The sequence below is a fragment of the Python bivittatus genome, unplaced genomic scaffold (assembly GCF_059951505.1).
Source record: "Python bivittatus isolate LINGU-HERP-01145 unplaced genomic scaffold, Pbiv_v1 ctg000610_np1212, whole genome shotgun sequence".
In the NCBI taxonomy this organism is placed as follows: Eukaryota; Metazoa; Chordata; class Lepidosauria; order Squamata; family Pythonidae; genus Python; species Python bivittatus.
In genome coordinates this window covers 50,453,014-50,476,874 of record NW_028277088.1, presented here as the reverse complement: position 1 = coordinate 50,476,874, position 23,861 = coordinate 50,453,014, and the positions used below count along the sequence as shown (strand labels likewise).

General features: G+C 38.9%; 1 protein-coding gene across 2 annotated transcripts in view; it reads left to right on the top strand.

The window, feature by feature from the left end:
- AMPH (amphiphysin) overlaps positions 1-22,896 on the top strand; it is an 89,211-nt gene extending 66,315 nt beyond the window's left edge. The window contains exons 11-22 of one of the 2 annotated variants that reach the window (XM_007429161.4): positions 1,599-1,727; positions 2,437-2,544; positions 4,630-4,653; positions 6,735-6,758; positions 9,093-9,125; positions 12,565-12,615; positions 13,999-14,025; positions 16,817-16,936; positions 17,960-18,112; positions 20,009-20,263; positions 21,281-21,382; positions 21,715-22,896. In XM_007429161.4, coding sequence (XP_007429223.1) covers positions 1,599-1,727; positions 2,437-2,544; positions 4,630-4,653; positions 6,735-6,758; positions 9,093-9,125; positions 12,565-12,615; positions 13,999-14,025; positions 16,817-16,936; positions 17,960-18,112; positions 20,009-20,263; positions 21,281-21,382; positions 21,715-21,822 — 1,134 coding nt within the window. In that variant the 3' untranslated portion in view covers positions 21,823-22,896. Of the gene's footprint in view, positions 1-1,598; positions 1,728-2,436; positions 2,545-4,629; positions 4,654-6,734; positions 6,759-6,964; positions 8,657-9,092; positions 9,126-12,564; positions 12,616-13,974; positions 14,026-16,816; positions 16,937-17,959; positions 18,113-20,008; positions 20,264-21,280; positions 21,383-21,714 lie in introns of both variants that reach the window. The other variant, XM_088149991.1, reaches the window with a different exon arrangement.
- Positions 22,897-23,861: the final 965 nt, after the last annotated feature.

The following is a 23,861-nucleotide window of genomic DNA, read 5'->3' as shown; positions in this document are numbered from 1 at the left end:
GGGTAGTCCTTCAGCAGGCCAGCAGGAATTCAGCAGACTGCAGACTCCTCCGTGTGCCATGAATTGTCCAGATGGGAGATCCAGTCGTGGCATAAGATGGAAAACGCTATCCCTAACCATAGCCCAACTTCCGCCTGCTTGACCAGTGGAGTGGCTGCAAGATAAAAGCCCTCTCTGAGGATATGTCCCTTGATAAACAGTTAGTGGGCCATCTTTGTGCTGTGACAAGCAGGCAATGGGCATGAACCCACCAGTTTGTAAGGAGACTCCTAAAACATTGCCTTTCCCCTCCAGTTATGGGAGCTGAAATCTCCCTAGCTTGTGAGTAGAACTGCACGCATAGGTCTCTGGAGCAATGTTTATCACCACTGCATTTCTACAGACGGAGCAGCAGCAAAGGCAAAGGCAGCTTGAGATACGGAATTAATTTGAATAAAGATGGAATTAATTTGACTAAATAATACATTTAACTAGTATAGCAAGAAAAAATGAAAAAATTAAATAGTGGTCAAATACAAAACCCTCTGTATCTAACAATATGCTATAGTTTTCTACAATATTGTGCTTTTGATCCTAATTTTCTTTCTCTGAGCTTTTATCAAGCCCCTAAGCATCAGCACATGACTGAGGAAGCAAGATTCACATGGAGTCTCATTAATCAAGATTAATGCCAGGAAAAAAGGGGTTAAGATACAGAATCTTGGAAATGGAATAAATAAAATTCCAGCCATCATTAGTGGCTACATTAAGATAGGTCTCTGTGAGTTGTTTGAGATTCTTACTCCCAGATTCCTTAACTGAAGGACCCCTATAAGGAATAAGACCGAAGTGACCAGCATCTGCTTGCTGTTTGCCATGTTTTGAAAAACTCCTTTTTCTGTCTCAGACTCTGAGAGTTCTCTTTCACTCCCCTTTCCTCTGCAGCCCCGTCCTTGCCCAGATTTGTTCCTGAGAAATAACAGACCAGTGTTTTTCAAACTTGGGAACTTTAAGATGTGTAGACTTCAACTCCCAGAATTCCCCAGCCAGCAGCATAACCCTTTCTCCCAATTTTGAGGGGCATAGTGAAAATGGAACTGTTCAGCAGAGCTTCCAGTCACTGGGAGATAACCATGTGAATACAATTTTGATATTCTGAAGTATTTGTTGTGTAATTTAATACTGTCTTTTATGCTGTATACCACAAGGACTCCATTAGGTGTATGGCAGAATAACAAAAACTAAATAAATAAAACATAAAGAAAGTGTGCATCAACCCTTCAGATAGATCGTTGATTTATTGCAAGAGAGCCCTTCATTTTTACTTCTCAGATTGGGAAATAAAAGGAGGATAAAAATTGTACCATATATTCAACTACCCACTTGTGATTGTTGGAAGAAAAAAATAAAATAAAATACATTTTACTTGACTGGCTGTGATATTCTTTGAACTAAGGAACACTATTACTTGAAGAAAGCTTGAAGACAGTAATGTCTTACATCAAAATGCTACAGAAACTGCCAGTCCTAGTTCTGAAACACTGAAAAAAAATCATTATTGTTTTAGTGTACCTTTGATATATCATTTTATCTTTCAAACATGCTTGTTTTTCTTTCAGCTGAGGAAAGGACCTCCTGTCCCACCGCTGCCTAAACTCACACCAACAAAGGACTTGCAACAAGAAAATATCATCAGTTTATTTGATGATAACTTTGTTCCAGAAATAAATGTGACAACTCCTTCACAGGTAAGTTAAGTGAATGTATCAGTCATTTTCTCCAGCCTGAGGTATTCAGATGGATAATGCTACAACTTGATCATCCCAAACCAAAAGGCCTTGGCAGTGTTGGCTGGGAAGGCTGGGAAGCCTTTTTGGGTGGAGATAATAGCAATGACTCATATACAAGCTGGGAAAGCCTAGAATAAGTTGTCCCAGTCACTGACAAAATAGTTTTCATTAATTTGAGACTATTTTATACGCTTAGAATGGTGTAATGGTGAAACCTCTAGTTAATCCTCACAAAAACGTGGTGAGGTTTGGTAGTGAATCCCACAAACGCTCTTGTGTTTGGATGAGCATGACTGAAATTTGTCCAGGATCAATCCTCTGTTAAGTAAATGTCCATGATTCCTACACCCTTAGTCCTAACTGACTGTATTTACTAATAGGAAAATACACCACATAATGAAATACTAACTGAATCTGAAGTTTGAGGCTAGTGAAATCATTAATGAATTCCTTCCTGCATAAAATAACCAAAAACTAATTCAGAAAAAGTCTGCTGCATTATCCATTTCATATTATATCCATGACTACCTATTCACATATTCTGAATGGACTGGCTCCACTGGATTCCAACCTCTTTCCTTATTGTTTGCACTGATGTATATTTCATGAGAAAAATTATTTGTACATTCAGATTAAACATGATGTTTAAAAGATGTAATTCCAACAGAATGAAGTTCCTGATGCTAAAAAAGAAGAGTCTTTGTTAGATTTGGACTTTGATCCTTTCAAGCCTGATGCTGCATCTACTGTGGTAACCCATTCACCAATGTCTCAGGTATTTTTTTCAAATACATATGTGATTATGACACTATGTGTCCTGTAATCAGGGTTGTTTTATACCACAATCCTGTGAGAACATAGAAATGTGGCTTTAATTTAATAAAAGCACATTGCTAGCCCTTATTATAAGGGTTATAAAGAGTTATAATAATTAAAAAGAGGTTTTTGAAGTGGTTGGTTAAAATGATTTGCAGTGGTTGGATGTGGGCTTCGGTGAGTATATCTTGCAGAAGCAGAACAAATTATGCAAAACAGTCATAATGCAAAAAAATCAATAATGAAGAAAGAACAAAATTCTGGCCGGTTTGCAAAATGTATACTGATTTTAGAATTCAGAATTAATAGTTTACTGGTTTGAGATGTTATATTATAAACTTCGGTATAAAAGCAGAAGATAGCTTACAGCAAATTAAAAAGTACAAAATCATTTTCCAAATTAAGTAACACCATAAATCATTAAAAAGCAAACATAGGCCTAACAAATAATCCCACTAAGGAAGGATTCAGTGCAATGAGATACCTTCCGTTTTGCAACCACCCATTTTTCTATTTCTACGGAGGTGTCAACAGTCTCCCCTGAAGACCTTGAACAGCATGCAGCCCATACAGAATGAGGTGACAAGGCTGACCCTGAAGTGCGCAAAACTCAGGTCATTTAGAGAAGGCATTCAAACATGATACATGGGACAGAGAGGAGAAACCTTATAGTGCAGTTTGATCTGCCACTATAAATAAGCTGAGGCTAATTGGAGTAAGTGGTCTGATATTGTCAAAGCTGCCCTTTTATTTGAGGTCAGTAAAGGAGTATCTAAGAAGTTTAAAGGCATCTTGGCAAAGTTGAAGCAGGCCACAAAAAGGAGCGGTCATTGACGTCATTCATTTGTGTGGACAAATTGATTTTTAGTACATGAAATGTACTAAATGTGGAAGAAAGACCACGGCCATTAAAATCTGAGATGCTGGTATCTGGAAAAAATTTTCAGTCTGATACACTTTTCATATTATTCAGACAAAGAATGCTTTACCCCGACATGATCCCCCACAGGAACAGCCTTTAAGTTTACTTCTTTAAAAGGTTGTTTTTATGATAGAAGTCCTTGATTGTGCTTATACTATACTCTATAGCTGTTCATTGAAATATACCTAGAAATGAAATTGTGACAGGACTGGGAGACTAAAATTGAAGAATACAGGGCAATGGAAAAACTGACCATACATTCACAGCAGAGATCTAATCAATTCAAGCAGGAATAGTTTCCTTATATACAACATATCACACAGCGAGTCAAGCTAAGACACTTAGAATATGGTTTATGAAGAAAAAGAGAAACTGATTAAAAAAAAATCCAAGTGGTCCAAATAGAAATGAGCAATAATCACAAATGACTAAAGTATAATATAAAAATATATAAGTAGCAATTAGAGCTAGGGGTAAAAGTGGGGGAGAAAGGAATGGGAGGTGACTAGAATGCTTTTTCTTATAATGTTTTTTCTTTATTTTTTTGTTTGTTTTGTCTTTTTTGAAACTTTTTAAAAATCTATCTTTAACCACCATATTTTCATTTCAACTTTCACCATAGTGTAAAGTTTTATGTAGGTACAGTATATTTTTTCTTTTCCTTTTCCTTTATTTTTTGTTTTGTTTTTGCTATTGTTTGTTTTACTTAATTTAAAAAAAATGATTAAAAATAAGGGATTGTGATTGTTCAGGCAGGGACATGAAGGCCATCAATAACACTCTTGAAAGCTACTCATTCACAACAATCGGGGGTTTAGCAGCAAACGTCCTGGAGGATTACGCCTTAAGAGAAAAAGCTGAAATTCCTTTTCCCTTAGTAGAATTCCTTTTTCCCTAGTGATCTCAGTGATCAAAACAAATAGAGATGTTTCAAATATGGTGTCGGAGGGGGAGATCAAATGGATGCACCCAAACCCCTTGTTCTAACCTATAACTAACTGCTTAGCCAACTTCTGTTGAGCACATGTATAATCACATTACTATCTAATTATGCTTTACAGCACATAATAAAAGATGTACAAATGAGGTTTTGAACACTGTCCTTCTTTCCCCTCTTCTCAGACGCTACCCTGGGATCTGTGGACGGTATGGCTGGCCTTTATTTCTTTCTACTTCTTCTTGTTTTGTATTTCAATGGTATCATCAATCTGCAGAATATGCCACTCACAAAAAACTTGTCTAAATTTATAGAGGACAGTGAGGGAAAGGAATAGGTAATAGAATAACTGTTAAATGCTGCTTTATGTAATTATGCTGATATGGAAAGAAATATTCAAAATGCTTGCTTGCTTTCATCTCTTTATTTTGAATTACAGTTTAAAGAATCCTACCCTGATGGAAGGATTACCTAGACTCTTCGGTTATTTTAATGGTCATCCAAAACCTCCTGCTACAAATACTATCTTTGTACCATAAATTTGTAAATGAACATTAAACAGTCATAATCCAAAGGCATGACAATGTCATTGTAATAGGTCATGTAATTGGAATAACTGGTTTTACTGGTTCTAGTTCACTGAGCACTCCCTACCCAGTTGAATTCATCTTTATCTGCCTTTCAGACTGACCATGAAACAAAAGCTTGAAGCATTTTGATTGCTCTCAGTTATGCCACCCTCACTCCAAAATCTAGAGGCATCTTAAAGTCATTTTACTGGTTGAGTAGGGCAAGGCTGGTGCTCATTATCCCCCCCCCCCCCCGCCACCATGGCCTGTGCACTGACTTGGCTGCCCCAGCATCTCAATTCTCAATGCCTTCCTTCCCTCCCCTTCACTGCTGGGACATTTCCTCTTCTCTGCCTCCCCTCAGCTACTGCTGATGTCCCTAGGTGCCATATCCTTTTTCTTGCTGTTAGCTCCCTGCAAAGTGGTTCCGCCTGGAAATGGTTTTGTTCCATATCCAAGCAAAGCAGCCCTTACTTGCCAATAAACATGACCAGAATTACATCATTTGCTAATTTTCCTTATTTCAGGAAGTACAGTGCTTCATATATATACTGCTGCTTGTTATGGAGCTGCTATTTTTTTCATAACGTTGAATGTGTTGAATATAAGGTTTCCAGCAGCATTCCTATCTATTTCTCTTCGGGTATAAGTTGCATTAAGGAATCTTGATATAGAATTGTTGCCTTTCTTGAGGCACTGAAAGAAGACTAGGAAAAATTGCTGGTTATTTTTGGCAGCTAGTACAAAGAATTAAATGACTGCAGATTTGAACTTGCTAAATTGTCATTGGGTTATTTAAATCTGTCAGTGAGATCACTCTGAACAGCTTTTGAAGTTGTGGGTTTAAAACTGAAGATGGATGACAGTTCTTTCAGAAAATGAAGTTATTTGCTTCTTGAAAATAAATTTTGCAAGGCTTTTCATTGTTTCAAAACCCTTGCAGGATCTATTCCACCAGATGCAACAGTGTATGTGCGCCAGTACAAACATCATGGAGATTAAATTTCTCTCTTAAACCATTTTCAACTTCTCTTCAATATACTGGGTTGCTTTCAGAGTTAATCATACTTAGAGTAGATCAGTCATGATCAAATTAATTGCCAGTGATTTCAGTGGGACCTAGTGTAACTAAATATGGAAGCACCAACCATAATTGAGGTTTTCACGATAGAAATTCTGGATTATTTATACAATATAATTTTCATTACAAGTTTCAGCTTGCTTTTTTGATCCATAACAAGGCATTGACTGGAATGAGTGTCAGAAGTAAGCTAACCTGCCAAATTCAGAATCTGGGCTGATATTTTTATTTTGCCTTCTTCCACATATACAAACAAATTAGAGCCATTCCATTGTATTGTTACAGAGGTCCTATGGCTGAAAGATAAAGATCAGTCAGGTTATGCAGCGATTTTGAGAATGACTAGGAACTTTAACCACAGTCCATCTGGAAACTGGAGAATTGGTGTTATGATTCTAGTTCCAATCATTATCAAAATAGCAGTGAAAATTCTAAATCCTTTCTAAATTGCTAAGTGGAATGAAGTGATCTGTAGGAATAGAAGAGATTCAGCATCATGTAATCAGCTAGTTCCTAATCCTTCAGTAATGTGATAAGCTCTTGCCAAGAACCTCTTGTTTCTTTTCAGTAACATGATGACATATCCTCCCCATTTTCTCTGAGCTTGATCTTTTTATATATATATTTTCTTTCCTTGCAGACCAACAATGAGCTGGCACAGCCGGTAAGTAGATTTCCTCTATTTCACCTGCCAAAACAATTGTTTAGGTAGTTGCTTTCTTCAAATATAGATTACCCTTACAGATATTATAAATTGTATTAATTCCTTAATTTAGTCACATTTTGAGTTCTGTATTTTTTGTTTCCTCCTCATGACCACCTTTATCTTGCTCATCTTCTTTTTTTCTTTACTTTCCTGCCTCCTTAAAGCCTGACTCTCCAAAAAGTCTTTCCCTGTGTAACCTGGTCATGGAGGAAAATCCAGACAGTGGGTCAACAGAAGATCCTAACAAGTCCCAAACTGATCTAGGTTCACTCAACTTGGGCCTAGAGCCAGATTCACTCAAGGGGGCAGCCAGCAAGAGCCAGGAAAGAACTGCTGATGTTCCTGTGCCTTTCCTTCAGGCAGAGGAAACCTCAGCAGAATCATCTGATACACTGGCTACTCCTAGTGCTATAGGCAAGCATGAGGATGGTGCATCACGGACAGCTTACACAAATGAACATGAAACCACTTTTCTAAAACCAGACCTGGACATTAGCCATAGTGTAGGCGATGGCACTGATCTGGTGGAGAGTAACCAGCTTTTAGTGAGTGAAACTTTGGCTGAGAAGTCTGCAGTGAAAACTAACAGCATTTTGCATGGAGAGCCATTTAGTGTGGAAAAGACAAAAGAGGAGAATCGGGGCTTAGAAGACTCTTTCTGGACAAATACGGAGCCATGTGAAAAGGTAGAAACCAGAGATGCTAACCTCAAGGAGTTCAGTAAAGCCTTCAGTGAGATTGAATGTCTTAAGGCCTTAGCACAACCTGATAATGAAACTCTGAAAAACACTGAGGTAGAAATTAGACAAGATTTAGAATGTACAAATGGGCAGCAAGAAACAACTGCTGATAGTTGCCCCCAGAAATTTGGTGCAGAATTTAATAAGGTTGCTATGGATAAGGAGACAGATGGAAGAGATTTTGAGCATGTAAGCAGCTCTACAGCTCTAGAACATAGTAGGCTTGAAATGGGGAATGCTTTGTGTTCCTGGAGTCAGGATCCCAAAGAAACGTGTGTGGATGAAGTACCCTTTGCTAGTAATGTGGCCCTAAAATGCACACAGGAAAGTGATATGGCAAGGATTACAGGAATTGCTGACCTCCAAGTCAGAGACAAATTTTCTACAGAGGTTGGAAATCTTGGGTGTGATGCTGAGGCAGAAGAGCTTGGCAAAGAACTTGAAGACTGTGGCTTCAATGTCTCTCAAGAGAATAAAGATAATGAATGTCAAGCTACCTTTATAATCTTTGACAAGGATATGGCTCAACAGCCTGGGTCTGAGAACACAACTAATGCATATTTCAGTAGTTCTGAGCTAGATAATGTGGAAGGTGAACTGGTATTTAGGGAAGTGTTGTGTGTGCCTGAAGAACTTAACATTAGTTTCCCCAAAGTGTTGGAGACAGAACCCTGGGATGACAGCTGGGATCCTACATTTAATTCTGATTCCTGGAGGTTTTCTAGCCAGTCAAATAGCTATGATAACTGTCCCTTTCCTCCCACACAAGACTCTCTAGATGGAAACTTGGAGAACCTATGGCCAGGTTTTATGCAAGATTTAGGAGGATTAAACAATAGCTGGGGAACTGCATGTGTAATGTCCAGTCAGCAGAATCAGGAAGCATCTTTACAGCAAGGATCATCTGGGGAACAGACAAACATTAGCACCTGTGGATCAAGCAAGATAAGTAGGCCATTGGTTCTGTTCCAAATGGGAAACTCTGGAAAGGCTAGCACCGAGAGCTTCACTAGCCCCAAAGAAACTGAGACCAACAGCTCAGATTTATCTGAAGATGAAATTGCTAACCGAAGATATGGATTGTTGTACCAAGAAATTGAGGCTGATAAAGAAGAGGTACCTACCCTACTATGTAGCATAGTCTAGAAAAGAGAGTTCCCTAGGTCACATTTACCTATATATAACATTGTATTTTATGAACAATCCTTCCTTATCCCTCGTTTGCTAATCTCCGTAGTGATGCATTCGTGGCACTGTTCAACCATGTAATTATGCTAAGTTGACCACAGAGAGGTTGACTGTTGAATAGGCCATCTTATTTTGGAATTTTGCTTTCTGATAAGGTTTATGTTCCTGTAGTCTCTTTGAATTCTGAATGTGTATCATTGTTCTTTTTATTTTTTTTAGCCACTGAAAATGTTACCCATTAGTTTCACACTTCTTGTCAGAATTGTCATTCTTTCCCTTCAGTTTAAAAAGTCTATATATTTGGACCACGTACAAACAGGATTTTGATTTTAAAATCTGCATTCTGATTTCTAATTTGGCCTAGGCATCCAGCACTGCTTTTAATGGATTTGCACAGGTAAGGAATTGTTTTATTTATTTATTTATTTAAAAGATTTGTATAGCCATCCATTTTAAAATACAACTCTGGGGGCTCACAACAACACTAAAACCCCAGAACCATAAAAAAAAAAATAATAAAACAAAAACCCAGCTCCTCAGTCATCCCCTTGGGATGCCCCAACAACCAACCCAAGACACTCTCACTCTACCCCAGCACCTGAGTAAAAAATCAGGCCTTGATGGCCTTCCAGAAGACTAAAAGGCCTGCCAGATCACTAGGAAGAGGGTGTACCATAAAATAGGGGCAACCACGGAAAAGGCACACTTCCAAAGTCCTACTAGAAGGCAACGTTTCAGGGAAGGGACCTGGAGCATGCCTACCTTATCTGATCTGATAGGATGCACAGATACTCTCAGGGAGGAACATTCCCACAAATAACCTGGTCCTGTGCCATGTAGGGCTTTACAGGTAATAACCAGCACATTTAATTGCACCTGGAAGGAAACTGGAAGCCAGTGCCACTTGTACAAACAGGCGTAATGTGGGCGAACCTAGAAGCACCCAGAACTGTGCACACCAGTGTGTTCTGGACCAGTTGTAGTTCCTGAGTGGTATTCAAGGGCAGCCCCATGTAAAGCGTATTGCAGTAATACAAACAGGAAGTAACTAAGGTATGAGTGACAGTGAGTAAGGCCTCCCAGTCCGGTAAAGGGTGCAAGATGAATCTGTGCAAAAGCCCCCCTAGATGTGGCTGCTACCTGCTCATTGAGCAGGAGCTGTGAGTCCAGGAAAAACCCCAGATTGCACACCAGCTCAGTCCAGGGAAGTGCAACCCCATCCAGAGTCTAACATGACATATCACCAACCCTGGGAGGCCAAAAACCCAAAGCCACTCCATCTTGCCAGGGTTGAATTGAAGTCAGTTCCTCCCCCTCCAAACCCACAGCCTCCAGGCACTTGATCAGCACTGCCACAGAATCACCTACCCAGCCAAGAGAGGAGATATATAGCTAGATATCATCAGATGATACCACACCCTGTACTGTCGAATGACCTCACTGAGCAGTTTCATGTAGATGTTAAAAAGGAGAAGCAAAAGACCCCAGCCCTTAGGCACCCCACACTGCAGGGGCCTAGGGCTTGACCTCTCCCCACCACCAACACTGACTGGAACCAGCCATGGAGGAAGGAGGAAAACCACTGCAAAACAGTGCCTCCCACTCCCAACCCCCAAAGCCAGTCCAGAAGGATACAATGGTCAATGGTACTGAAAGCCTCTGAGAGATCCAGGAGAGCCAGCATGGTTGCATTATCCCCATCCTGAGCCCTCCAAAGGTCATCAGCAAGCATGACCCATACCATGTCTGTACTGTACCCCAGCCTGAACCTAGACTGAAAAAGCTGCAGATAATCCACTTCATCCAGGATCCTCTGAAACTGAGCACCAACCACCTTCTCAACAACCTTCCCCAAAAAGGCAAAGTTGGAGACTGGATTAAAGTTATCTTACACAGTTGGGTCCAAGTATGGCCTCTTGAGAAGGGGGCACCTCCTTCAAGGTAGGTTGTACCACCCCCTCCCACAAAGAGGCATTGACCACCACTTGGCCCCAACCACATGCCACCTCCTGGAACGACTTAATCAACCAGGAGGGTCCAGCCACAGCCATGAGGACCCTGTCTACTTAGGATCAACCAGCTCACCTCTTCCCAGATAACAGGGCTCAGACATATCTCAGTCACTTCCAAAAGATCTGCCCAGCCAGAGTCCAACACCAAGCAACTTTGTCTGACAGATGCCAAGAATATTCCTCACAATGGCCCTGTAAGAGCAACCCCAGCTCCTCCTTATCCAAGAAGGACCCGGTCACACAAAACAGGACCATTGGGTGTCTATCTGCAGATGCAATAAGGGCGTTTTATTTGAGACAGATCATTAAAGTTCCCAAAGGCCAGCATTTGGATAGGATACAGTAAAGCAGATTTTCTGACCTGGTGCCACTCAGAAGTATTGAAATACATTTCATCATCCCCAGCAAGTGGGATCTAGAGATGACAAAATTGTAGGCCAACTTCACCAGAAGGCAGTGGGTTGAAAAGGATAAATAATTTACTCCTATCAAATCCACAATGTAATGGCAAATTCAGTAGAATACATGCACATCTAGGTGTCAGTAGGTTTGTTAGGTTTAGAGGTGTGCAAAGTTTGGATCCAAAGTAGGCTCCCTCACTGTTAGCAGCTCCGTAAAGCCATGCCTTTTCCTTGACTTCCACAACGGTCTCAGAAAAGTCTTATCTGGATTAAGGAGGCAGTAGAGAAGCAACAGTAGTATACCTTCTTGCCACTGCCTCAACTTAAATATCTATTTCTCTGAGTTTGTGTGGCTACAATGCCAGTCCAGGAAAAGGCATCGCTTTGTTAAGGAGATACCAATAGGACCATTGCAAATGCCCACACCAGATCCAAATATTGCATACCTCTGATGTGGTTGAATGTATGCTTTGTTTTAAACCTGCTTCCATAAAAAGCATTGGAAAGACATATATTTAATGTGTTCCACCATTTTTAACCCCATTGTTCTTTGCTGTGGGAATATTAGTTGGCTATCGCAGTCAAGCTGAAAGGTGTTGTGAAGCTTGTTGTCTTGTCAAACAAAGGTTTGGCCCTCTGAATAATTGGGTCTTGTTGGCTTGTGTGTTTCAAGCTGTATATCACACCTTTAAATCAAATGCCTCCAAATTGGGTTACATCAGATTCCAAATCTTAGTTAAGATGCTGCTGTTGTAAACTATAGTGTATGGTCTGTCAAGTTACGCAAACCAGGCAGCTATAAGCTGCCCATAACATCATCCACAACTGATAACAAATACAACTCGATTAAACATACTCAGCCTAGGATAGTATGAGGACTTCACTGAAGTCAATAACAAATGACATGTGAAATCCTACATTATATTTAATAGATCCCTTATAAATGAAAATGCAACTCAAAGTACTGCCCAAAAAGTGTTGGTATAAAGCTGCTGTAATAGTAAATGACATTGAATCAAATCCGCTCTGTTTAATAAGCAAATATAATAGAAATGTTTTAATGTCTACCAACAAGCTTTATAGTAATAATTTAAAGAGTGCCACATTTGATTACAAAAGTCTGTTTGTCTCCAGAGGGAATGATTTTGCAAATCCAAGCCCCCAGACTCCATAGTAGAAGCTTGCTTAACTCAGTAAGAACAGTGGGAAAAAATGTTGGGAAAATATTAAATTAAATAAATAGACAAAATAAAAGAATTGTATGTTTTTTGGAAGCCAGCAGTTAGAAACACAGTGTATATTAAAGAAACGAATATAAGATAATAATTTTGTCATATTGTACATAATTAATCTTTAGTAGGTTTTTAAAAGTTGATGCTTAAATAATGCCCTGGATGTATCCTTTCTATATGTACATTCCCAGGACACCTCCCTGTTTTCATTGCAGCCAAGTCAGGATGTTGCAGATAGCATGGTAAGTTGTTGCTTTTTGTATCATATTGTGTCAACCTCATTTTCTAATCACTTTTGGAGATTGTCTATTAACCATCTTAAAGCTATTAGAGACCTTTGGAACGACAAGTTTGAAATGTCTTCATCAGGTGAGTGTATCTTCAACTCTGAACAAGGAAAAATTAATTATAAGCTTAAGAACTTAAAGAATTTGAAATAAACAGCAAAAAGCTAAATAAGATTTTGATCTAAGAAAGTTATAAACGGATTAAGGGTCGAGGTAAATTTTGAATATTGACTTTTACTATAAGATTTTGGAATTAAGTATAAAACATAAACAGCTTCTTGTGGGAAACAGGCTTATTTTGGCTATACTGGGTCATAACAAAGATAAGTGATGATTTTAGAAACTAGAGGAGACTAAAGATTCTAAGCAGAAGAAAACGAAATACAAGCCTATTCTTGATGTCAGTTAATACTGGGACTTACAAAATGACACACAACGTTATAACACTGGAAATATTAAAGGAGATATTTGAGGAATGGAGCCAGAAATTAGTAACAACATCAACGCTGTCAGTAATGAAGTCTGTTTCTATGGATAGACTATGTCTAAAATATGTTAACGAAGGAATGACAGATGTGGAAGAAATTTTATCTGACAAGACAGAGAAAGTACTGAAAGTGGAACTACAACTGACAGGCCAATAGAATGACTTAGAAAAGGATGCTTACTGGATATACAAAAGAAACTGGCTGAAGTTTTAAAAGTTTTAAAAATTAGAAGGGAAATACAAATAATAAACAAAGAGAATGACCTGGAAAATGTTTTGTTATTGAAGCTACAAAAGAGGCATATTAAAGCCTTGAAGAAATCTGTGTGATGGGATAAAGAAAAATGGAAGAGAAATCAAATCCTGCAATATTTGATTGAATTAAAGATTAAGACTGATAGAAGTAAAAAGAAGGAAGATAAAGTTATTTGATCAAGGATAAAATAAGACTTGTTTTGCAAAATTGTGGCAACCCTTGCCAGTTTTTGCTGGCACCAGGATTGAGAAGTTGCTATTTTATGGATTTGCTTGTAGATCAGGGATGGGATGTGGGATAAAGAGATATCTGTAACCTTATAGTGGATGAAGAGTTATTAAATTTGTTTATAGTTGCTGTGATGAAGGTTGGAAGTCATTTCTTTATATATTTCTTTTTTTTCTTTATTATATTCTTTCTTCTTTCTTTTTCTTTTTTCCTGCACTTTTATCCTTTTTTCCCATTCTCTTTTCTTTCGCTAAGTTTAGTTTGTATTAGTTTTTGCTATAGTAATTAAAATCCTAAATAAAAAAATTATAATCTATATATATACATATATGAACATTCCCAGGACACCTCCCTGTTTTCATTGCAGCCAAGTCAGGATGTTACAGATAGCGTGGTAAGTTGTTGCTTTTTGTATCATATTCTGCTGTTTGCCCTATCCTTCGCTACTGCTGGCATATGAAAGGTGACCTGTAGACAAAACCAGGAGACTCTCCAGATGTGCTCACACAACATATCTAACCACTGTATTCACACAATATGGTATACTTGGTTAGTTTTAATCTTGGTTAGAATTTTTTCTGGCCTGGGCTTGTAGATCCTAGCAGATGCTCTGAATCACATAAGCTCATTGCCCTATGAGTGGGAGTTACATCCAGTAGTAGTTTCCAGACTTCCATTGAGAGGATCAGCTGAGGCTTAATCTCTTTGCAACCTGGATCATCAACAGTTTTCTTCTACTGCAGCAGGGGCAGTAAATTTCTTCCAATCTTCCTCATCATTCTGTACTTATTTTCATTGTTTCTACAGCTCATCATGATTCTGGCAATTATCAGTGTGGATGGCATTCTCATTCTCCCTGGCAGCCCTGCCAGCTAACCCTTGATTTGTGCCCCTCTTTCTTTGAGCCCAAGAACTTCACTATCTTCCATCTTGGCCAGATCATCTCATGATATATTGGGAGAAATCCAGCATCTTAATCCCTTAAACACACTGACCATTTGGAGAATCTACTGGAGGGTGAATTGTCAGAAATTTTGCAGCCAGAAAGTTTCTACGCTTTTTTTTTTTTATCTGCACTCAGTCGTTACCGACTCTGCAGTGACTGCTTGGACGAGTCCTTGCAGTTTTCAAGACAATTGTTTCGGAAGTGGTTTGCCAGAGCCTCCTTCCTAGAGCAGAGCCCAGCTGGCGTGTGCAGGAGGCGGGGTTTCCATTGCTTCGCGCCCTTTTCGGGCGCGCACGGTTTTTCGCGCTTACCAGCAACTGCTCCCGACTCCTTTTTGCACGGCGCCGCCAGCATTTTTCCTCCCACCGGAGTGAGAGTACCCATTTATCTACTCGCGTGAGTTTTCGAACTGTTGGGTTGACAGGAACTGGGGAGGAAACAGGAGCTCACCCTGTTAATGCGAAGGCTGGACTCGAACTGCTGAAGCGTCGACCATTTCTGGCCAGCAACTTTCAGCGTCATTAAGCCATGTAGAATTTTTGTTTTTGCTTCAGCAAGAAAGATAGGTTTACATGAGTATGCTATCTATATATATGAGGTTCTCAATTTTCCTTACAGGTACAAATCCTTTCCTGCTTGGCTTTTTGGATTTACTTAGCAATGATTTCTCTTTTTCATGTTTTCATTGAAGGAGCTGATTCACATTTTTCTCACCTGCTGATTGTTTTTTTGAAAAGGTTGTTGAATGTTTCTCTACCATTGTCTTATGTCACTCCCCTATGGGGGTCTTTGCATTCACTATAGTGATCCAAAAGCTTTTGAGCCATCAATGTCATATCCTTTAGACTTGCAGTCAAGGAACATTGCTTCTTTAGTTGTAATCACATCAAAGTGCAACCCCAGTAAGCTTTATGCTCTAATGAACTTTAAATTTCTATGTTTCGGTCTAAGAAGACTCTAATGTTACCTGGTGTTTCACAGAGAAGAAGTTGTTTTATGCCAAAACAACTTTCTTTCAAAGCCAGTTTCACCTTAACTAGGATGTCCTGCCAACTTTCTTTCTGAACCCAACCTCTTCAGCGAAATGGGTACTGCATTCCCTTGCTATTTTATTTGGGTTCTATTGCACCATTCCACAAGGACCCTTACTTCTTTATATGCTTTCAGGATCCCTGCAATGACTAACTAGTATTATCCCAGCAGTTCTTAGAGTTCAGAGTAGCCATTAAGGTCTGCTACAAATTGGCACATAAGCCCTGCTCACTTCTATTGAAGGACATCTGACAAGGCAATTGTACTTGTACCAAAGAACTTGTCAAGTTGCTCCCTTCAACATTCACTACTTGCTAGGGCTTTGCTACACCAGATTCAAAGGCAGAAAAATGCTTCAGAGCAAATGTAGTCTGTCTGCAACTCCTGAAAATCAGCTGTCCCCTTTTCAGGAATTGGGCAACTACTTTATACACTCCCATATGCTCCAAAGTACCTTTTTGCTTTCAAATCCACAAACATTCCACAAATGTGACTCCTGCAGCTCTTGACAAAGCAAGATGGTCTACAGTTTGCTAGGTGCCAGTCCCACTTTCAGGTTGATAGCCAATTAGTTGTCCATATGTGTGAATCACAGTGAAGAACTGCTTATTGACCTGTAACTGTGGTTCTTGGAATTGCCATCACTGATCTACCCAATGTTTTAATCCATTCCGCATTGGGTAGAATGCATGTGACAATTTAGTACATACATGACAATACCACGCTGCTTGTTGAAGTGAGGAGCATGACCTTCTCTTTTAAATGTACACCTCAGGAAGCCAGGACTCTGCTCCAAATTATAGCTTTGAAATAATATCAATAGTTTTCTTTTTCTGGGGACCATTCATTGGTTCAATCACAGTATGGTTGTCAGCCCTTTGAGGTAGGAAATAGATACCACAAGAAATGCTAGAACTCTCTTGATAAAGGCTGACAAAATCTATACCAAACAGAATCAAGGTAAGGCAGTATTGAGTTTCTTTCTCATGCTTTCCTGTTTTCCCAGGCTAAGCTCATGTTTAACTAACTGTTGTTGTGTATTTTCTTCAGGACCATCTCTGTACTCCTCTACAATGATTTGATTGTTTGAACAGAACATATTAGATGAGCACTGCAATGGTGTTTTATTATTCCAGATTTAGGGTTTAGCAGGTTGTGTGAACTCAGCCTCTGAGTTTTATTTGTCTGCTTTTCCTGGTAATTAAAGGCTGAGGCAGAAGCTCCATCTTTAGAACGCCAGGCAGAGGAAGGCGTTGATGTGGTTGGCTCTGCTACCAAGCCAGAAGCACAGGCTGTGGAGACTGATGAGTCAGCAGCTGAAACTGTGGTGAGCGATTGGTACTCTATGCACCTTAATGCTAATCCATGTACTTGTGTTCATTTATATACACATCACAACTCATCTACTTGGTCCATTGTCATTTTGAAGTGGTTTTGGAATTGATTATCACCAATTATTATAGATGCAACCAGTAGGGAAAATCTTGGGCCTTTACTATATGATGCGAGGGTTGAACCTGGCCCAGCAAGGCCAGTGTTCAAATCCCATCAGGGGCACCAGGTAGGATAAAGAAGTCAAGGTGGTGGGCAAAACCACGTGATTAAAACCCACCTCTTTTTACATACATGTGTAAAGTTTTGCTTCTAATTTTGTTTTATACTTCAGAGTTGCCAGGATTTATGCTGCATTGAAAGACAGATGGAAGCCTTAGCATTCTTTGCAAGGGAATTTACCAATAGCAACTTTGAGAATTAAAAGAAATTTTTTTTTCTTGCATGACCATAAATCATCACAATCATTTTACCATATGAAATCCCCCTTGTGTCCTTCATTGCTCACCATTCTTTTGCTTTTAATCTGATAAGTGTTTGAACTTGCTTCCATAGCATGTTGCAATTCAATTCAATTGCTTATGATAACTGCATTGGATAACCGCTTATTTTCATGTCATACTAGAAAGCAGTACCTGACTGATTTCAGAAAGATAAGCAGGGTTGGATGTGGTTAGTACTTGAATGGGAAACCACCAGGAAGTACCAGGGTTATAGGATAAATTGGAGGGCATGTAAATAAATGAATAAATAAATCACCAGATTAGCAAATCACTTCTCTATTGTTGCTAAGAAGAAATATATGCTGTAGCTTCCCAGCAACTGGCACTGAGAGGCATCCTGCTTTGCATACTGAAAGCAATGTACACATCTTGACTGATAGCCATATGTAGACGTTTCCCCCGTAATTTTGTCTAAAACTCTTCACTTTCTTTTAAAAGGCCTTTTATTTATTACAGGGTTGGACATATCAAAAAGGAACTATGTGAATAACTTTGGGTTTTACTTTTCCTATTAGTTGCAGATGGACTCAGTAGTTGAAGGTCCTACTGAACCTGAGTGTGTTGATGCCACTTCTATAAATGAAGGTGGTGAAGTTGCTGTTATTGATGAAACAGCAGTTGCTGAAAGCAGCATAGATCACACTGAAGGAAAAGCAGAAGACATCCAGGTATAACCAAGGCACAAGTCTTTTTTCCTTTTTCCCTTTCCATGTGATTTTGGAAATTCATGGTCTTAACTCTGCCAGAAATCCCCAAGGTTTGTCATACTTGAATGGTCATGGCTTGCCTCAAGAATTCTGGGAACTGTTGGGTGAGGTGTTGAGAATTCTGTTTGACATTCCTCTGTAATCACAAGTAGTTTTTAAGATCATTGGGCAATTAGTGACTGTTAAACTGGTTAAAGTCTAGTGTGAATTCATGCAGCACAATGGTGTAATCATTTGTTCCAAAATTGAAGGGTTTTTAAAAAAATTAAATTAGCTAATACTGTGATTTTTAAAATAAGGTTTATGGGCTGTGTTATTTCAAATTGTGTTGCTTGGATTTCAGAATGATTTTCAAGCCCAACATGATGCCTTTTTAGCAAGGTAACAAATTCATAAGGGCTGATTTAAAAAAAAAAATCAACAGTATAAGGTACTATATCTATAAGGTAAAGTATTTCAGATTAATTTACAGTAACAAACTGCTATCTGTAATGATTATGGTATAAATGCATGTCTCAGAAATATTATTTTAAAAATCCTATATTAAGGACCAAAATTTTAACATTACTGTTCTATCTTCGATATTTCCATTCACATTCTAAGAAAATCTTCAAGGCAGCAAATATAATGTACTATTTAAAACTTATCAATTAATAAAATACTGTTCATCCTTGTATTTGGTAGCACATTTCCTCTGGAAGTAATTAATCTATGTTCCACCATTCCAATCTATGAAATACGCAGCAGCCAAACTGTGGAGAACCAAACCTTATCCAAAGCTGAATTGCCAGAGTTCTCTACTCTCAAGGATTGCCTCATTTAATTTATAAGAAATGGAACTCCCTCTTCCTTGAAGTTAATGTATAACCTTGCACATAAAGGAATGCCGAAAATTAAGGTCACATGTTAGACACAGTTGAAGTGTTTGTGTTTGGATGGCAAAAATTAAAATACTAAAATAATGTTTTCTATTAAACAGATATGTGGGGTTTCAGTCACATACTAGTAAATTCCTGTGAGTGCTTATATTATTTAGGTCTTATGATCTTTATTATACTGAGCTGAGTATTTGTAATGGTATGTGGGAATGACCTTGGGAGACAGGAAGAACCATAGCCTAAACAACGGTCTGATAAAAAAAATTTGACTCTGAAAGAGAGATGCTGAAAGAGGAGCTAGTACTCCTGGTTGTGCTTCTTGTCTGGACTACCTCACAAGGCTAACATCAATCTTGCAAGTATGAAAATACCTGTTGGTCTCGTGGGGTAAACCAGATGGGAATCAGAACCAGATGAGCTAATTCTACTTTATTGTAAAGTTACATTGACAGAACCTTGCAAGTATGAAAGTAGAATTCCTGCCCCCCCCCCGGTCTCCTTTACAGCCCAAGAAACTAGGGTTGCCCCTCCCACTATGTAGCTGTGGGCTATGCTGTCTCTTATCTGACCATTCCCTTAGCAGTGTCTCTTCGCCCACCCTCCCAATGTCTTTCCCACATACCATTACAGTACCCCTCCCATCTCTCACTTTTACTCTCCTAAAAACTAAGGAGGATCCCTTCTGAGACTTTTTTGCCACCCCTCCTCTTTCACACTCAAATTTCATTAATTAAACCACTGTCTAGGTTGCGGCTTTTCCTTCTGTCTCCCAAGGTCATTCCCACATACCATTATAGTATTTCCCTGATTACATAGGGAAAGCACATTGAATTCATCCTGTTTTTACATTCAGTCTAACTGTTTTGAGTCAGTTGGTTGCTCTAAAGGACTGGAATGTTTTTAAAGTATCAGTAACTGGTATTTTTACTCAAAATATTGCTTCCTTCCTCCCTTCATCTTACTTTTTTCTATTTCTAAGGACAACCTTAGTAACATCCCTTCAGTAGTTATAGAGCCTGCATCAAACAATGAAGATGGAGACGATCATGAGATACATGTTAATGAATCTAAAGATATTGTGGAAGAAGTTGGTAGTCAGAGAACTGAAGTACCCACTGGTGAATCTTCAGATGCCATAAGTGAGCCAACAAACATAATAGAAGAAGTGCAGCCTGCATCTTCTGAGAAACAGCCTGCAGCAGCAGATGACATGCCACCTGGCTTCCTTTTTAAGGTTTATTTTAGCGTTTATTCATTCCAGGGTTTTTTGCTTTTTTGTGCTATAGCACTGAATGTAGACAAAGAAGTGCAGGGATGCCATTTAGTCCTGTAGAAATGCCATAATGCAGCTTTAAGTATGCCAATAGATCGTTATTGATCATGTGTGCAATTATACCTAATTTTTCCTGTCTTCAAATTTTGCAATTTTCAGTAGTGTGCTCAAAACCAGTTATAATTAGCCTATTATTATAGTATAGTCTTTACTCAGTTCATTAAGTAGCCACACCACTTTGATATAAGTCTTGTTTTTCAGAGCTTCCTCATCAGAAGATTTGTAGATCTCCAAAGATGTTGCAAAGAAACATATTCAAAGGACCAATATGGAGACGTATCAATAGCCACTCTTAGTTGCTTTTAGTATTTGTCCATTCTATGGAATATACAGTGGTACCTCGGGTTACGATCTTAATCCGTTCTGTGACTCTGGTCGCAACCCGATTTGGTCGCAACCCGAAGCAAATTTTCCCATAAGGTTCAATGTAATTACCGTTAATCCATTCCGGCGTCCGCGGACCACGCGTCAGGGGCGGAAAAACGGCCGCGGACCACGCGGCAGGGCGGAAAAATGGCCACGGACCACGTGGAACGGGCAGAAAAATGGCCGCGGACCACGTGGAACGGGTGGAAAATGGCCGCGGACCACATGGCACAGGCAGAAAAATGGCCGCAGACCACGTGGAACGGGCGGAAAATGGCCGCGGACCACGTGTCACAGCGGAAAATGGCCGCGGATCCAGTTCGTAACCCAAGGCGGGGTTCGTAACCCGAGGTAAATTTTTGCGGCCGGAGCTGGTCGCAACCCGAAAAGTTCGTTAGCAGAGGCGTTCGTAACCCGAGGTACCACTGTACATTGTTATAATAGGTAAAAAGGGAAACAGAAGCAATATTTTACTTAGCCGCTACTTAGGTATATTGTGCCTTTTAACATTAGAGGAAATAAATGTCCATAGACACCTATTTCTGTTTTTAGGTTGAAGCTCTGCATGATTTTGAGGCAGCCAATAGTGATGAACTGACCTTGCAACGGGGAGATATTGTACTGGTAATCCCATCAGCAGCAGAAGCAGATCAGGTAACAGCAGAGGGGCTTTTCTTGTACTAACAGTTTTTAAGTAAATTTGCTTTTTACTTAAACTGAAATGCTTTCAGCAACGTTTTCATTCACAAGAGTGAATGAAAGTTTAGAAGGGTTATGTGGTGAAAGAACAAAGTAGCTTAAAATTACCGAAGGCCAACTGCAAAAGCTGATCATTTTGGCTCATAACACTGATGGAGATGTGCATTGCTAAAAGTTTCTCTTTCTTAAAAAGGTTTCTAGAGATAATTTTTACATGCATAAACAGTACATATGAGCAGCTGTTATGGAAACTTAATTACAAAGCTAGAGTTTTCTTTTCCTTGCAGGAAGCAGGTTGGTTAACAGGCATTAAGGAACGTGACTGGCTTCAATACAAAGATGCATCCACATATAAGGGACTCTTCCCTGAAAACTTCACCTGCCGTTTTGAGTAACTCCCAGGTCCAGAGGCAAGACCATCTTGTAGGAAGCTCAGTCCCTACATTGTGAACCTCTCCAACATACAGGAGTCTATAGTTGAGCCAACATGGTTTACAGACTGATTCCAGACAAAACTCGGCTGAAGCATATCAAATGAGCATGACTGCAAGAAATTAAAGCTAGCATATTCTGAAGCAGTATGTGGAAAAAAGTACTTATTTGTTCACATATACACGGCAACAGGTTTGTTTGTACTTTGTCAGAGCTATGGTGATCCTGTAACTTGATCTTTCCCCATGCAAATATGAGTAGCCTCCTCAATACCAAAACCTTAACTTTTCTGCACTAACTGTATTGTATTGAGTTGCTGCACTGCAGAAGACTTCATTAGTAATCCTGTAGTACTGAAGTCAAACTATTCTAATTTCAATGTGTTTGGAAAAAAAAATCTGCCACAAAGTTTTTCCATGTTATTTTCTTACATATATACGTACATATACACACAGAGAGATGCCTATGTGTTGTATGCATATATAACACATAAAAACCCTAGGAAACCAACCTGCAGCAAAGTTATTGGTGACAAACATTTGAACCAAAATTGGACAAAACCTGGAGAACGTGTAGAATTGTTCAGCTTAGGAGATTAACAGGAGCCTTTTACAGAAGGAGTGTAATGTGCATTAGAGTCACCTTATCATTCTTCGCCCTTGGTTTGTGGCACACTTGTCAGAAGGTTGGCTACCACTGATTTTATGCATTAGCAAATACCTTATCTACTTAATAGTCATTCTTTCATGTAGAATTGTTCATTCAGATGTTTGCTCTTATTGTCAGGTATTACAGTAAAGAATTCTGTTACAAGAGGAAAATAGCTGCTCCATTATCAAAATATTAAGTAGTAAAATCTGCACTTGTAATGCAAAATTATCATTCCAAAGGATTACAGAAAAGTTACCAAACTCACTTTCAAAGCTGCTAAAACACAATAGAAGGCATGGATCAGTCACCTCTTTACTTTATCAACTACTACAGCTAAGGATGAAATTATTCTGATGAGACTATAGTAGTAGTTTTTGTATTTTTAAAGTGGCTGGATGAATAAATACATTTCTGATTTAAGGGAAGATGAATTAAGACAGTATATTTTCACAATATGTATTTATGCAACATACTTTCAACAATCCCCCCAAATATCATGTATTGTGTATCAAAAAGTCATCTGTAACTATTATGTTTTTCAGTGTTGCGTCATTTAAAATAAATCTATGATCAACTCCACAAGCTCAATTTTTATATATGCTCTAGTACATATATCAAACGACATCTTTTAAATTCTTCTTTGACACATCCTGCTGGCAATAAACTAAATTACTGCTGTCCACCATACAGGGTTCACTATAACAAGGCACTAAATCTATGGTTCAGTAAGCAGGAATGAAATGCTACCCCAGATGAGCATGTGCTGAGTGGCTAACCTTGCAATCTTGTCATTGCTATAGCTTGTCTTTTATCAAGCCTCACTGAAATTAATTTCTACCCAAGATCTATTTCATTGCATTAATGAATGGGGTTGTAGAGACCAAAAACTAATACATATCTACTCAAAAGGCCAATAAAGATGGAATTATTACTAGATGGATTGCAATGTTAACCTAAAAGGTTCTATTTTGTGCCTGTGACTGGAGAGTCTACTGTAAGAAGTTCCTATTGGAGAACTAATGCAAGCAGTGTATTTGACTTAGAGGTATTAGCACCATTTTTCTTAAAAGTTATTTCAGGAATTATGGATTTTACTGTCCATTCTAACAAGTAGAAACTTAAAACTAAAATATTTGGGGAAATTTTCAACCAAAGTTTGAAATAACATTGCAAAGCCATGCAAAAATAGTTGGTCATAACCTAAATCACTTTATAGTCTGACACCTCTAAGAACTTTCTATTCCAAACAGAAATGACCCATCCAATATATTCAACCAGCTGATAGATGTTTAGTGTCCCATTCCTAAATGAGATCAGAACAAGAGAAGCAAGGACATGCTACTTCTCAGTA